General features: G+C 43.0%; 1 protein-coding gene across 6 annotated transcripts in view; it reads left to right on the top strand.

Moving 5' to 3' along the window:
• Window positions 1-1,924: 1,924 nt before the first annotated feature.
• LOC139540391 (coiled-coil domain-containing protein 136-like) overlaps window positions 1,925-15,776 on the top strand; it is a 55,118-nt gene continuing 41,266 nt past the window's right edge. For 2 of the 6 annotated variants that reach the window (XM_071344183.1, XM_071344185.1), the window contains exons 1-3: window positions 1,925-2,152; window positions 2,433-2,491; window positions 5,178-5,276. In XM_071344183.1, the coding sequence (XP_071200284.1) occupies window positions 2,440-2,491; window positions 5,178-5,276 (151 nt within the window). In that variant the 5' untranslated portion in view covers window positions 1,925-2,152; window positions 2,433-2,439. Of the gene's footprint in view, window positions 2,153-2,432; window positions 2,492-5,177; window positions 5,277-9,094; window positions 9,312-15,776 lie in introns of those variants that run through there. The other 4 variants (XM_071344184.1, XR_011668185.1, XM_071344186.1 and 1 more) reach the window with 4 other exon arrangements.

Raw genomic sequence — 15,776 nt, forward strand, 5'->3', positions numbered from 1 at the left:
TCACTCACTCACTCACTCACTCACACACACACACACACACACACACTCACACACACACACACACACACACACACACACACACACACACACACACCAAAATATTTATATGCACTCCATTTACAGACAGTTCTGTCACATCACATCACATGCACTGTCACATCAGAACTATCACATCACATGCACTGTCACGTCACATGCACGTGTTTGTTTCTCAGTGCTGTACAGATATAGGAAAACATGTTGTTTTGAACACTTTTGTCATTCAGATAAAACATGCTGCTTGATTCATGTGTGAGCACTTCCTGCTTTGTGACAGTGTTGTGATATGAACATCCTCTGGTGAGGGAGGGAGGCCAACGAGGAGTTAAGCCCTCTCTCCTCTCTTCTCTTCTACTCTCTTCTCATCTAGCCCTCCAGAGTCATATTTTCAGACTCTGTCTCACGGCACAATTCTGGCTTGTTGCGTAGATAAGCTGCCATATGTGAGAAAGACAGTCGTAGATAAGCAGCCAGATGTGAGTGAGAGAAAGAAAGGAAGGAGGAAGAAAGAGAAGAGTGGAGAGGGGGGGTGAGGGGAGGACGTATACTTGAGAAGCGTTTTTTAGAATGAGAGCTGTTCGTTAGCAGTAAACACGAGAGAAAAAGAGAAACTCAAACCGGGGGAGGGGAAAGGAACAATGGAGGGGTAATGATCAGCAATCTACAGAGCTAGCTGTCAGCCTCCACAGCCACACACATGCAAATTATATTTTGCCTAATCCTAAACCTAACCTTAAATCTAAAATAGCATCTTTCCTTTTGGGGACCGGCGAAATGTCCTCACATTTTCTTTGTTTTACTATCCTTGTGAGGACTTTTGGTACCCAAAAAGATAGTAAAGATAGACCACACACTCACACAAACACACATTGCTGAGAGATTAGTGTTTTTCTAGGTCGGTTCAGTTTTGGTTTGATTATTATAAAATCATCACGTAAATGCATTATAAAATAACATATGGAAGTGTTTTAAAATGGTCATACCGTGTATCATTTAGATATTTGGACTTTTAGGCCTCTTTTTAGGTATATAAAAACCATATATATAAAAAAATATAGAATTTGGCTTTACTTCTATAGCCCATAGAAACACATTGAATAAGACATTCTTAAAATGGCAAGGAAGACAGTCAAAAATAAAATAATAAGGAATAAGGTTGTGAAGTGTCTGTCCTATATCTAGGAGATATAAGAAAGTTCAGGAAATATATACTTTTTTTTTTACACTTATTTAACCCTTTATTTTTTTTTGTATGGGTTACCTTCAGACGAGCGTTCATGAGTCTCCCCTTTCCACATATTCATTTGTAGCTCAAACGATTCAGACTCTACAGACAAATTGGCACATCAGGTTTACCAACTTCAGATGAGTCCTGTGACACTTGTTGGGCTCGTAGAGCAGAAAGGATAATACTGTAGTTTGTAGTAATGGCCAAACCGTTCAGACGCTACAGATGTTTTCATGAGAAGACCAATTTTCGGGATGCCTTATGGTCTGACAAACATCACTATAGCTCGGCCACCTTCCACCGCAGATGCGGAAGGCCGACATAGGCGGATGATGTGGATTGGCTGATATCTCTAGCTTAAACTGACAGATTCTGATGGGGATTTTTGTATTATGTTTCTTAGATTGGCGCACTGGTGCAAATTTTAATAACTGAACCCCCATCGAAATTTTGGTTAATCGCTCAGCAAAAACACACACACACACACACACACACACACACACACACACACACACACACACACACACACACACACACACACACACACACACACACACACACACACACACACACTTACACACTCACAGTCTGGATCTCATTATAAGTAAATGCATTTGGCAGTGGGTCCGTGTGTGTGTGAGCGGGAGAGAGCAAGAGGGAGTGCTGAAAAGCTTTCAGAACTTCGGCGCACACACACCACTGTGCAAAATCAGTTGTAGAAAAAAAAGGGAAGGAGACAGAGAGACGGAGGTTGTTGTTTGGAAAAACGGCATATTTTTTCTTTCATTCTGCTCCTCCCCTCTGCTCTCTCTGCATCTCTCTCTCCCACGCTACCGAGAAGAGAGCAGAGGCTTCAGCTCCCTGGAACTCTCCACTACTCCTAAGGTATTGACTGTGTGTGTAGTGTTTGTTTGTTTGTGTGTGTGTTTGTGTGTGTGTGTGTGTAGTGTCTGTTTGTTTGTGTGTGTGTGTGTGTGTGTGTGTGTTCTTGCCAGCTGCTGTGCTGCCTTTCAGCTCTTTCCGTGTGTTTTGTCTCTGCCTGCAGCTGAGGTGGGCGTGTGGAGGAGTTCACTGACCATCTCGCCTACTCTCTATCTTCCCCCATCATTCTTTCTCTCTCTCTTTTGTGCTCTCTCTCATTCTCTCTCTCTCTCTGCAATTGCAGGGAGGTCATGGATGGACTGCGATTACCTCCACTCATAGAGGATGCGCTGGAATTTACAGGTCTGTGCCCTCGTTGCCAGTGTGTGTGTGCAAATTGTTTGTTGAGTATCTGTTTACGAGTGTATGTATTTATGCAGGGGTGTCATACCCCCCCCAAAAAAAAAATCTGAGGGGGCCCAAAGTACATGAGGATGGCTGGGGGTGGTCCTATGAGGATGGCAAGTTGGAGAGTTTAGCAATTTTTCAAACAACTGAAACAGTTTTTTACTGCAACCGAGAGCCATAATCATTATGCTTAATTATATGTAAAAAAAATATGTTTATTTTTCTGAATATCTAACCATACCTCTTGAGCTGACTGTCCTGACTGGTGGTTATTGTTTAAAAGAAACAAAATGTGACCGACCGGCTCGATTTGGTCTTATTTTGCAAAATTTGAAATGGTGTTTTCTGCAAGTAGAGACTCAGAGCTAGAAAATGGTATATAATACACTACATATGAGGAACAATGGGAAAGTAATTCTGCTTTGAAAGTTGATAATCTTGTCACCCCATTTTTGAGAAAATGTCCCTTAAATGTTTTGGTACACCTACTGGAGAGCTCTTCTTTGTCTACATCCGTTCAACAGTGTTCACACCCTCTTAAACCTTAGCCCCACCCATCTCTTTAAGGATTCACATGTGGGCCATGTGCTGAACAGAGTGTGTACAGTAGTATACTAAACAACCAAAGATTTCAAGACTAAAGACTGGGTTATACTACGTCAATCGACATGTCTGTAGACAGTTGTCCCAGTGACATCATGAACATTCTATTGTCGTCCGACATCAAACTTGTCGTTATGAAAAAGTATAAACACAAAAACGACAGGCCTGGTGGTCCAAAATAGCATAACTGGTGTATTTTAACACCAGGAAACCCATCAGTTTAAAAATGAATTTAATATACAGTATGTCAATCTAGCAAACCAGGCAACGAAAAGCAACTTTCTAAATGTTTTGGTTTGTTTCTAGCTTGTTAGCTAGTTTGTTAACGTTAAGTTAGCTGACGAGCCAGTTCAAATAATGACCATATCATATAGCTGACAACGTCTTAAATTGAGCTAATTTGTATTTATTATTACAGGAAAATAAACTCACAGAAGATCATTATTTACAAGTTAATAGCGAGTTAATTACAGAAAATAGTTTACGGTTGTGAGTGTGAAGAAATAAAAGAATGGCATTCAAACTAAACTTTTTGAACTTGGACACTGTCTCGTTGGCCTAACGTTAAATCCTAATTTGGCTTTGGTGCAGGTCATGTTGTTCTTCACATTAATGTCTCTGGTAAATGCATGCTATATGAAATACAATCAAAGTTTATTTGTCACATGGACAGGATACAGAAGGTGTAAATGGTACTTTGAAATGGTTACTTGCATAGTGGAGTCTTTTGATTAGACATGTAACTAGCTAGCTAAACAATGAACCATAATCCCAACTCATAACGTTACTACCCTGTATGAATCTGCAGGTAGGTAACCAACTAGGTTCAATGTTAGCTAGATAGCTAACATTAGGCTATAACTAGCAATGGAAATGACTCTGAGATACGAATAATATTACTACACAGATCATACACGTAATGTTAGCTAGCAAGTAATGAAACAACTTTTTGACAAAATTAGACATGTATAATATCTGAAAATGTAGCTAGCTAGACTCTCTTACCCATATACATGGATGAACGCTTCTCCCTCTCTGTCATGGATGCCATGGTTACCCTTAGTTTGAAGATGCAATCCGGAGACAGGTGTATTATACAACAGCCTTCTGTGTTCTCCCTTTGACTCCCTCCGCATATTTGCAATCAAATGCCAGAATTTTCTCCATCTCCTTAGCTATCATACTCTGCTTCCACCGGGCATTCCACTGATTTCAAAACTCAGTCCTCCAGAAAGTGGAGAGCAACACTTTTGCAGTTCTTTGTGATATCTTTCAAAAGAAAGAATTGCCTACACATACTGAGCTGCTCATGTTATAGAAAGAAGCATGCTACATGACAGACCAATCTGAACTCATCTCTCGGCATGTCCAGCCCATCTATTATCTCAGCCAATGATGGCTAGCAGGAAGGTACCTGTCTTTTTCCGTGGTTAAACCAACTAGGCTTGTTATCTAACAAATGTATTCCTATTTAAAGATGGCATACAAGTTTGTTATTAAGGCACATGGTCCAGAAGGCATTTCTCCCAAAAAGCATATTTTGTTAAAAAAACAAATGTTTACGTTCAAATGTTATGTTTAAAATGGCGGCGAAGACGATGGCTGACGTTTTACATACCCGTAATCAATTGTGCTATTTTGTTCGTTTGTTTGCATTGATTGTAACTTATTTGTTTACTTATTTTGTACATAATGTTGATGCTACCGTCTCTTATGACCGAAAAAAACTTTTTGACATCAGAACTGGGATTACTCACCACGGACTGGAAGAAGCTTTTTCCTTTAACAAGTCCGACGAGAAAGATATACTGCTCTCCTGGGAACAGGCCCAGACCCACTTAATTTGCGTGAAGATAAGACAAAGGAAAAGAGGACGCAGATCAGGCTGCCTTTTGAGAATCCGTAGGCAAGCGAGAACTCCCATTGCTATCAACTCTACTTGCTAACATGCAATCATCGGAAAATAAAATGGATGACCTACGATTATGATTATCCTACCAACGGGACATTAAGAACTGTAATATCCTATGTTTCACAGAGTCGTGGCTGAACGACGACACGGACAATATAGAGCTGGAGGGATTTTCAATGCACCGGCAGAACAGAGAAGCCACGTCTGGTAAGACGAGGAGTGAAGGTGTGTGTCTTTTTGTCAATAACAGCTGGTGTGCGATGTCTAATATTAAAGAAGTCTCGAGGTATTGCTTGCCTGAGGTAGAGTACCTTATGATAAGCTGTAGATCACACTATCTACCAAGAGAGATCTCATCTATATTATTCGTAGCCATCTATTTACCAACACAGACCAATGCTGGCACTAACAGCGCACTCAACCAACTCTATAAGGCCATAAGCAAACAAGAAAATGCTCACTCAGAAGTTCCTAGTGGCCGGGACTTTAATGCAGGCAAACTTAAATCAATTTTACCAGCATGTCACATGTGCAACCAGAGGAAACAAAACTCTAGACCACCTTTACTCCACACACATACGAATACAAAGCTCTCCCTCGCCCTCCATTTGGCAAATCTGACCATAATTCTATCCTCCTGATTCCTGCTTACAAGGAAAAACTAAAGCAGGAAGTACCAGTGACTCGCTCAATGCAGAAGTGGTTAGATGGCGTGGATGCTACGCTACAGGACTGTTTTGCTAGCACAGACTGGATGTTCCGGGATTCATCTAATGGCATTGAGGAGTATACCACCTCAGCCATCGGCTTCATCAATAAGTGCATCGACGACGTCGTCCCCACAGTGACCGTACCAGAAGCCATGGATTACAGGTAACATGCGCATCGAGCTAAAGGCTAGAGCTGCCGCTTTCAAGAAATCCACTAATCTGCACGCCTATAAAGAATCCCCCTATGCCCTCAGACGAACCATCAAACCAACAAAGCGTCAATACAGGATTAAGATTGAATCTCTCTACACCTGATCTGACGCTCGTCAGATGTGGCAGGGTTTGAAAACTATTACAGACTACAAAGGGAAACCCAGACGCGAGCTGCCCAGTGATGCGAGCCTACCAGATGAGCTAAATGCCTTTTATGCTCGCTTCGAGGCAAGCAACACTGAAGCATGCACGAGAGCACCAGCTGATAACGCTCTCGGAGCCGATGTGAGCAAGACCTTAAAACAGGTCAACATTCACAAAGCTACGAGGCCAGATGGGTTACCAGGACGTGTACTCAAAGCATGTGCGGACCAACTGGAAAGTGTCTTCACTGACTCTTTCTGTAATACCTACATGTTTCAAGCAGAACACAATGGGTACCCAAGGAAGCGAAGGTAACCTGCCTAAATGAATACCGCCCCATAGCACTCACGTCAGTAGCCATGAAGTGCTTTGAAAGGCTGGTCATGGCTCACATCAACAGCATCCTCCCGGATACCCTAGACCCACTCCAATTTGCATACCGCCCCAAGAGATCCACAGATGACGCAATCTTAATCGCACTCCACACTGCCCTTTCCCACCTGGACAAAAGGAACACCTATGTGAGAATGCTGTTCATTGACTACAGCTCAGCATTAAACACCATAGTGCCCACGAAGCTCATCACTAAGCTAAGGACCTTGGGACTAAACACCTCCTTCCGCAACTGGATTCTGGACTTCCTGATGGGCCGCCCCCAGGTGGTAAGGGTAGGCAACAACATGTCTGCCACACTGATCCTCAACACTGGGGCCCATCAGGGGTGTGTACTTAGTCCCCTCCTGTACTCCCTGTTCACCCATGACTGCATGGCTAAACACGACTCCAACACCATCATGAAGTTTGCTGACGACACAACAGTGGTAGGCCTGATCACCGACAACGATGAGACAGCCTATAGGGAGGAGGTCAGAGAACTGGCAGCGTGGTGCCAGGACAACAACCTCTCCCTCAATGTGAGCAAGACAAAGGAGCTGATCGTGGACTACAGGAAAACAGACCCGCCTTTTAACATCAACGGGGCTGTAGTGGAGCAGGTCGAGAGTTTCAAGTTCCTTGGTGTCCACATTACCAATGATCTATCATGGTCCGAACACACCAAGACAGTCGTGAAGAGAGCACGACAAAACCTTTTCCCTTCAGGAGACTGAAAAGATTTGGCATGGGTCCCCAGATCCTCAAAAAGTTCTACAGCCGCACCATCGAGAGCATCCTGACCGGTTGCTGTGAAAAGGCGACTCCGGGATGCTGGCCTTCTAGGCAGAGTTCCTCTGTCCAGTGTCTGTGTTCTTTTGCCCATCTTAATCTTTTCTTTTTATCGGCCGGTCTGAGATATGGCTTTTTCTTTGCAACTCTAGAAGGCCAGCATCCCGGAGTCGCCTCTTCACTGTTGACGTTGAGACTGGTGTTTTGCGGGTACTATTTAATGAAGCTGATAGTTTAGGACTTGTGAGGCGTCTGTTTCTCAAACTAGACACTCTAATGTACTTGTCCTCTTGCTCAGTTGTGCACTGGGCCCTCCCACTCCTCTTTCTATTCTGGTTAGAACCAGTTTGCGCTGTTCTGTGAAGGGAGTAGTACACAGCGTTGTATGACATCTTCAGTTTCTTGTCAATTTCGCGCATGGAATAGCCTTCATTTCTCAGAACAAGAATAAACGGACATGTTTCAGAATAAAGTTATTTGTTTCTGGCCATTTTGAGTCTCTAATCGAACCCACAAATGCTGATGCTCCAGATACTCAACTAGTCTAAAGAAGGACAGTTTTATTGCTTCTTTTTATTTATTTTTATTTTACCTTTATTTAACTAGGCAAGTCAGTTAAGAACAAATTCTTATTTTCAATGTCGGCCTAGGAACAGTGGGTTAACTGCCTTGTTCAGGGGCAGAACAACAGATTTTTACCTTGTCAGCTCAGGGATTTGATCTTGCAACCTTTCGATTACTAGTCCAGTGCTCTAACCACTAGGCTACCTGCCGCCCCTTTAATCAGGACAACAGTTTTCAGCTGTGCTAACGTAATTGCAAAAGGCTTTTCTTATGATGAATTTGCCTTTTAAAATGATAAACATGGATTAGCTAACACAACGTGCCATTGGAACACAGGAGTGATGGTTGCTGATAATGGGCCTCTGTACGCCGATGTAGATATTCCATAAAATATCAGCCGTTTCCAGCTACAATAGTCATTTACAACATTAACAATGTCTACACTGTATTTCTGATCAATTTTATGTTATTTTAATGGACAATAAGTTTGCTTTTCTTTCAAGAACAAGGACATTTCTAAGTGACATTTCTAAGTGACTCGGTACCGGTACCCCCTGTATATTTTTATATATTTTTTATTTGGTAAATATTTTCTTAACTCTTCTTGAACTGCACTGTTGGATAAGGGCTTGTAAGTAAGCATTTCACGGCAAATGTGACAAATAAAGTTTGATTTTATTTTTGATTTGAAATGCCTCTCCTGTGAAGTAGTGACGTGGCGACATACGCCTTTCCTGAAACGAGTCACAAATATGCTTCTCTGCATCTCTGCTAAAATCTGGGTAAAATATTGAAAGGGAAGTGGCTCTTACTCAGCACATTTAGTTATTGCTTGCTTTTCTCAAGTCTAGCATGCCAGCTAAAATAGTTAGACAAGCTAGCTACTCTAACTTGATTGATAGCCTGAAATGGCTTCTTGGTAGCTAGTTATGGGGTTGGGAGATTGGACTAGCTAAAGCCAACTATGGGCATGAGGCCTCTGTGTTTATACGTACATATTTGCATGTGTTTTTGCATATCTGTGTGTGTGTATGTGTGTATTTCTGTGATGGTTCTATAACATCTTTCAACAGCACTAGGTCAAAGAGCAGATACACTCAACTGATATGATAATATCTTTGTATGTATAGGTCTGTGTGGTCAGTGAGGAAGATCAGAGAAAGACAGAGAATGTTCCTGAACAAGAGAGAGGGATGAGCTGTTAAACTGAGGAGGTGGAGAGGGGACACGTGGTCAGGTGGTTGGAGAAGAGAGGAGAGGAAAGAGAGGTGGGGAGAGCGACTGATGTGCTAGCCAGTTTGTTCTCTTCATATCAGATAAGAGGAGAGCTGCATTCCATCTCTCAGTTGTCAGGCTTCAGGACTTCAGATAGGAGAGACTGCAGAGAGGAGACAGAGCGGATGTTACTGTGTGCTATCTATGGATTACAAGAGATTTAATGGTGCAACCACAACCACAGCATCAGGTATGAATGGACTGTTTTAATGATGGGGTGAAGTGGAAATAACATGGCCAGGGGTGTATAGAGGCAGTCAGTCGAAGTGAATGGTCAATTATTAAGGATGCCTGTGACTTCATGTGATGTTACAGAGTCAGGTTTGATGGATGGAGAATTGTACAGTGGGAATAGCATTTTACAAAATGCTGTATTGTCAGTCTTTAGAAGTGAATAGTCAATAGAAATGATTGTATGTGATTTGATATGATCTGATGTTTCTTTAAATAATAATGTTTAGTCACGTAACATTTACCAGTTCCTTCTTGATCAGCTCTTGCTTGAATGATCTGTAACCAGTTCTATTTTTTAATACATTTTTATGAAGGTGCCATGTCTGACTGCTGATATTCTGTTTAAACTCAGTTCAGTTCAACCTAAAGTGTCATGCGTACTACTTTCAAGGTGCACAAAGCACTGATTGTAATTTACTCTGGATAAGAGCGTCTGCTAAATGGCAGAACATACATGTGTTAGATAATGTACAATGGCCTTCTGTCACTGTCACATAAAAAAGGTATAACAGCACAATAATATAGTTATACCACCCATTTTGAGAGGAATGCAAAGAATGCTTTTGGTGTTATCCATGTAGGAAAGAGCTGCAAGGATTCAAAGCGTGTAGGGCAGTGAATGGGCAGTCTCAGTGGAGGTCTGTGTGTCTACATTACACGGAGGACACACACACACTCGTTACACAGTGGATCAGAGGAGACACAAGTCAAGCTCATTTTGACCACTGCTGTGGTTGGAGCTTTCTGTTCAAATCTTGTTGTTGTTGTCTGCTGGATACTGAACGGCTCCTGTTGACCAACGTTGGGTTTGCCAGATTGGAGATCCCTGTTCTTCCATGTCTTGTTGTTATCTCTTGACTGAACTGGGAGCCTGCAGAGTAGAATGTGGGTTAAGTTGTACTTGTATCCTCTTCCTCACACCACCCTTGGGTTTTGCCCTCGACTTGGGACGCAGACTCAGAATCCAGAACAGGGTTTGCTGGAGATGCACTGTTGTTAAGGCCCTTTGCTCCACTAGCTACATGGAATAAGTGAAGTTTACTTGACTAGAGTGTAAATGCGTCTTCACCTTTTATTAGTAATGCTAAGGGGAACTCGGTAGTCTTTTGTTACCCCAAAACAGAGGACTCAAAATGTCTCTGTGTCAGCCAGAGGAGGAAGATGGATCCTGACTCAGGTCAGGTCCGGAGTGGTTCTTCCTGTTATCTCCGCTCTCCCAGGGACGTCTCTCCTGCCATCAGCTTTAGACCTGACACATCTCAGGCATGCATTTAACTAGCTCGGTCAAACCAGACGGATCACTGCGCCATGGTTTCACTTGAGGCCTGCTTTTAGAACCTTGCTGTTTAAAGCTCCCTTATGGTGTCCTGTTAGGTTTACGGTTGAAGTGCCTCTTACCCTTGATTGACAACTGATGCTGAAAAAAGAACTGAGAACTGAAGTGGAGGCTGAAAACACTATCATGTCAATGTATGGATATACTTTAGGACTGGGGATTCAACCTGCGTTGTGTTGCTTCTTCTTTTTGTCGATCTTTTTTTGGCCGTGGGCTTACTCTACATGCAGCACAGAGAGTACCATCTCATAACAAAACTAGACACACATCCCTCAAGAGTGCACAACCTACACACACACACACACACACACACACACACACACACACACACACACACACACACACACACACACACACACACACACACACACACACACACACACACTGCATGCATGCACACACACACACACAACGCGCACACAGCAGTCGTGAGTGAATCGTGTACCCCGCCATCCTCACCCAGCACCTCTTACTCCCACACGGACTTGCCCACCCAGACAGTTTCCCCATGCTACAAGTCAGTATTCGACGTCCATTCATGTCTGACGAGTCGGGAGATGACATGGAAACCGGCCACTAGGGGCAACAGTAGGCTCTGTTAACTTCTGCTTCCAAGGGTTGCAAGTTTGAATCCAGTGATAGGAAGTTGTTTTTGATATTTTTGTTTTAAGCCTATCCCAAACCTTAACCGTTCGGGGTTAACGCCTAACCTTAAGGATTTGGCTTTAATGCCTAAACTTAACCGTAAACACTTTGATATTTGACATTTGGAACAACTTTGAAATTTGACGTTTGAGAAACATAGATGAAGGTCTTATTCTGACATGAGACTGTGAGAGCTGGTAGTGCCCACCATCACTCTCTCGCTCTTTCTGTCTCTCTCCCACTCTTCCCTCTCTCTGCCCCCTCTCTCTTTCAGCAGCAGTCCTACGCTCTCTTTGTCTCCCATACACAGTGGTACCTGACTCCAGTGTTCATACTGCCCACACAATGCTCCCAACCACTCTTCTCCTCCTCCTCTCTTCTGCTCCTTCACTGTCTTCCAACTGGTGGCGTAATACCTACACGAGTCACGATGCTAGTCTTTTCCAGTGCTCCTTTCCTCCTCCTCTCCTCCCCATCCAGTGCTAGTGCTGTATGCCCCCTCAGCGGAGAACTCCCCCAGGCAGCCCTCTCCCTCTCACAGGCCTGCACCCCTGGGTTTTGATTTCCCTCTCTCTCCTTCTCTGCTTGCAGGGTAGTGTGCTGCAGGTCCTTGAAATATTGAGTATGTGATGTGTTTTTTTCTCTTTTGGTTACATAATGGAAAAATATCTGCTTTAAAGTTCCACTAGTTGGACAGGGAGGGATGTTCGTGAACTCATGGGACTTTTTCTTTTTTTCTAGTTTGTTCTGAATCCTTAGCTACTCTTCTCCTTTCTGCAAGACTTTGTTGTTGTCAACTTGCCCTCATCATTGCTCATGTGTGTGTGTGTGTGTGTGTGTGTGTGTGTGTGTGTGTGTGTGTGTGTGTGTGTGTGTGTGTGTGTGTGTGTGTGTGTGTGTGTGTGTGTATGTAGGCTTCTATGCATGCATGCCTGTCTGTATACTGTACATGTGTGTGACTGTCACTATGTTTATATGTGTATCTTCTATGTGTTTTATAATACATGTGTTTTTCTGTGTGCATGTGTTTCTGTGAGTCTGTGTACAATATATACAGTGGGGAGAACAAGTATTTGATACACTGCCGATTTTGCAGGTTTTCCTACTTACAAAGCATGTAGAGGTCTGTCATTTTTATCATAGGTACACTTCAACTGTGAGAGACGGAATCTAAAACAAAAATCCAGAAAATCACATTGTATGATTTTTAAGTAATTAATTTGCATTTTATTGCATGACATAAGTATTTGATCACCTACCAACCAGTAAGAATTCCGGCTCTCACAGACCTGTTAGTTTTTCTTTAAGAAGCCCTCCTGTTCTCCACTCATTACCTGTATTAACTGCACCTGTTTGAACTCGTTACCTGTATAAAAGACACCTGTCCACACACTCAATCAAACAGACTCCAACCTCTCCACAATGGCCAAGACCAGAGAGCTGTGTAAGGACATCAGGGATAAATTGTAGACCTGTACAAGGCTGGGATGGGCTACAGGACAATAGCCAAGCAGCTTGGTGAGAAGGCAACAACTGTTGGCACAATTATTAGAAAATGGAAGAAGTTCAAGATGACGGTCAATCACCCTCGGTCTGGGGCTCCATGCAAGATCTCACCTCGTGGGGCATCAATGATCATGAGGAATGTGAGGGATCAGCCCAGAACTACACGGCAGGACCTGGTCAATGACCTGAAGAGAGCTGGGACCACAGTCTCAAAGAAAACCATTAGTAACACACTACGCCGTCATGGATTAAAATCCTGCAGCGCACGCAAGGTCCCCCTGCTCAAGCCAGCGCATGTCCAGGCCCGTCTGAAGTTTGCCAATGACCATCTGGATGATCCAGAGGAGGAATGGGAGAAGGTCATGTGGTCTGATGAGACAAAAATAGAGCTTTTTGCTCTAAACTCCACTCGCCGTGTTTGGAGGAATAGAAGGATGAGTACAACCCCAAGAACACCATCCCAACCGTGAAGCATGGAGGTGGAAACATCATTCTTTGGGGATGCTTTTCTGCAAAGGGGACAGGACGACTGCACCGTATTGAGGGGAGGATGTATGGGGCCATGTATCGCGAGATCTTGACCAACAACCTCCTTCCCTCAGTAAGAGCATTGAAGATGGGTCGTGGCTGGGTCTTCCAGCATGACAACGACCCGAAACACACAGCCAGGGCAACTAAGGAGTGGCTCCGTAAGAAGCATCTCAAGGTCCTGGAGTGGCCTAGCCAGTCTCCAGACCTGAACCCAATAGAAAATCTTTGGAGGGAGCCGAAAGTCCGTATTGCCCAGCGACAGCCCCGAAACCTGAAGGATCTGGAGAAGGTCTGTATGGAGGAGTGGGCCAAAATCCCTGCTGCAGTGTGTGCAAACCTGGTCAAGAACTACAGGAAACGTATGATCTCTGTAATTGCAAACTAAGGTTTCTGTACCAAATATTCAGTTCTGCTTTTCTGATGTATCAAATACTTATGTCATGCAATAAAATGCAAATTAATTACTTAAAAATCATACAATGGGATTTTCTGGATTTTTGTTTTAGATTCCTTCTCTCACAGTTGAAGTGTACCTATGATAAAAATTACAGACCTCTACATGCTTTGTAAGTAGGAAAACCTGCAAAATTGTCAGTGTATCAAATACTTGTTCTCCCCACTGTATGTGTTTTCTATGTATGTCCAGTATGTATGCCATTTATACACCTTTGTGGCTGCTTGCGTAGGTGGCTTTGCATTATTCACATACCGCCCACTCCTGCCCTTGCTCTGAAGCCCTCGCTCTCGCGCTCTCTCGCTCTCTCTCGCTCTCTCTCTCGCTCTCTCTCGCTCTCACGCTCTCTCTCACGCTCTCTCTCTCTCTCTCTCTCTCTCTCTCTCTCTCTCTCTCTCTCTCTCTCTCTCTCTCTCTCTCTCTCTCTCTCTCTCTCTCTCTCTCTCTCTCTCTCTCTCTCTCTCTCTCTCTCTCGCTCTCTTCAATTCAATTCAATTGACTTTATTGACATGGCAAGTTCATTATTACTTACATTGTCAAAGTATACATATCTAAAAATAAAAATATATATTTACATATAAAGTATATATATATTTGTATATAAACAAATGGTGGGACCAACAGCAATAATAATAGTAGTTGTGGACATGGGATTACCATTAACAACAACTACAACAACAATATTAATCAGAACAACAATACAACAAAGCAATGGTAGTAGACCAGTGTCAACATGACTGAGAAGACACATGACATGGTATGAAAGACAAAACAAAACAAGATGGGAAATATTATCGACATTACTTTGCACTTTTCACTGGCTGTCCCTCAGGTTGTGGCAGGAGGACACATATTTGGCTGCCAAAATATTAGATTTTTTCTTCATCTTTTAGAGTTTCAAATTCTTTGTATTGAATTATAATTTTGGGAAAGAAATATTCTCTTAGGTCTGAGTATTTGTCACAGTGTAATAGGAAATGCAGCTCTGTCTCTACCTCTCCCCTGGAGCAGAGTGAGCACAGCCTGTCCTCTCTGGGCAGTCAGGTTTGTCTGTGACGAACGGTCTCTATAGCCAGACTGTGCTCACTGAGTCTGTACCTAGTCAATGTTTTCCTCAGTTTTCTATCAGTCACAGTGGTCAGATAGTCTGCCACCATGTACTGTCTGTTTAGAGCCAAATAGCATTGAAGTTTACTTTGATTTTTTGTGGTGTCTTTCCAAAAGGTGCTATATTTTTCTTTTTGATTTGTGATGATTCCCTCCCTCCCTCCCTCCCTCCCTCCCTCCCTCCCTCCCTCCCTCCCTCACAATTTAAATGAGATTTCTAAAGAATACTGAATGCATTCAGGTGGGAGCTGCAGATTTCTGATCAAAGCATGTATTCCCACATCACTTGTCTCTGCTTTGTTCTCTCTGCTACACACACACACACACACACACACACACACACACACACACACACACACACACACACACACACACACACACACACACACACACACACACACACACACACACACACACACACACACACACACACACACACACACACACACGTTTGTTTTACTATCCTTGTGGGGACCCAACAAAATTCTATTTTCCCTTAACCTAACCTAACCTAACGCTAACCTTAACCCCTAACTCTAACCGTAACCCTAATTGTAACCCTAACACCTATGCCTAGAAAAGCCTTTTCCTTGTGGGGAACGGTGAAATGTCCCCACTTGTCCAAATTATCCTTGTTTTACTATCCTTGTAAGGACTTCTGGTCCCCACAAGGATATTAAAACCAAACACACACACACAGATACACACTTACTACCCCAACCCATACTTTTATGCATGCTCATCTAATGAGGCCCATTCTGTAATATGTCTATTCCTCTGACCCACTTACAATGTTTCCCTTTGAAAGAGCAAATACGGCTAACCATTTAAATAACACAGTG

The sequence above is a fragment of the Salvelinus alpinus genome, chromosome 15 (assembly GCF_045679555.1).
Source record: "Salvelinus alpinus chromosome 15, SLU_Salpinus.1, whole genome shotgun sequence".
NCBI classification, from domain to species: Eukaryota; Metazoa; Chordata; class Actinopteri; order Salmoniformes; family Salmonidae; genus Salvelinus; species Salvelinus alpinus.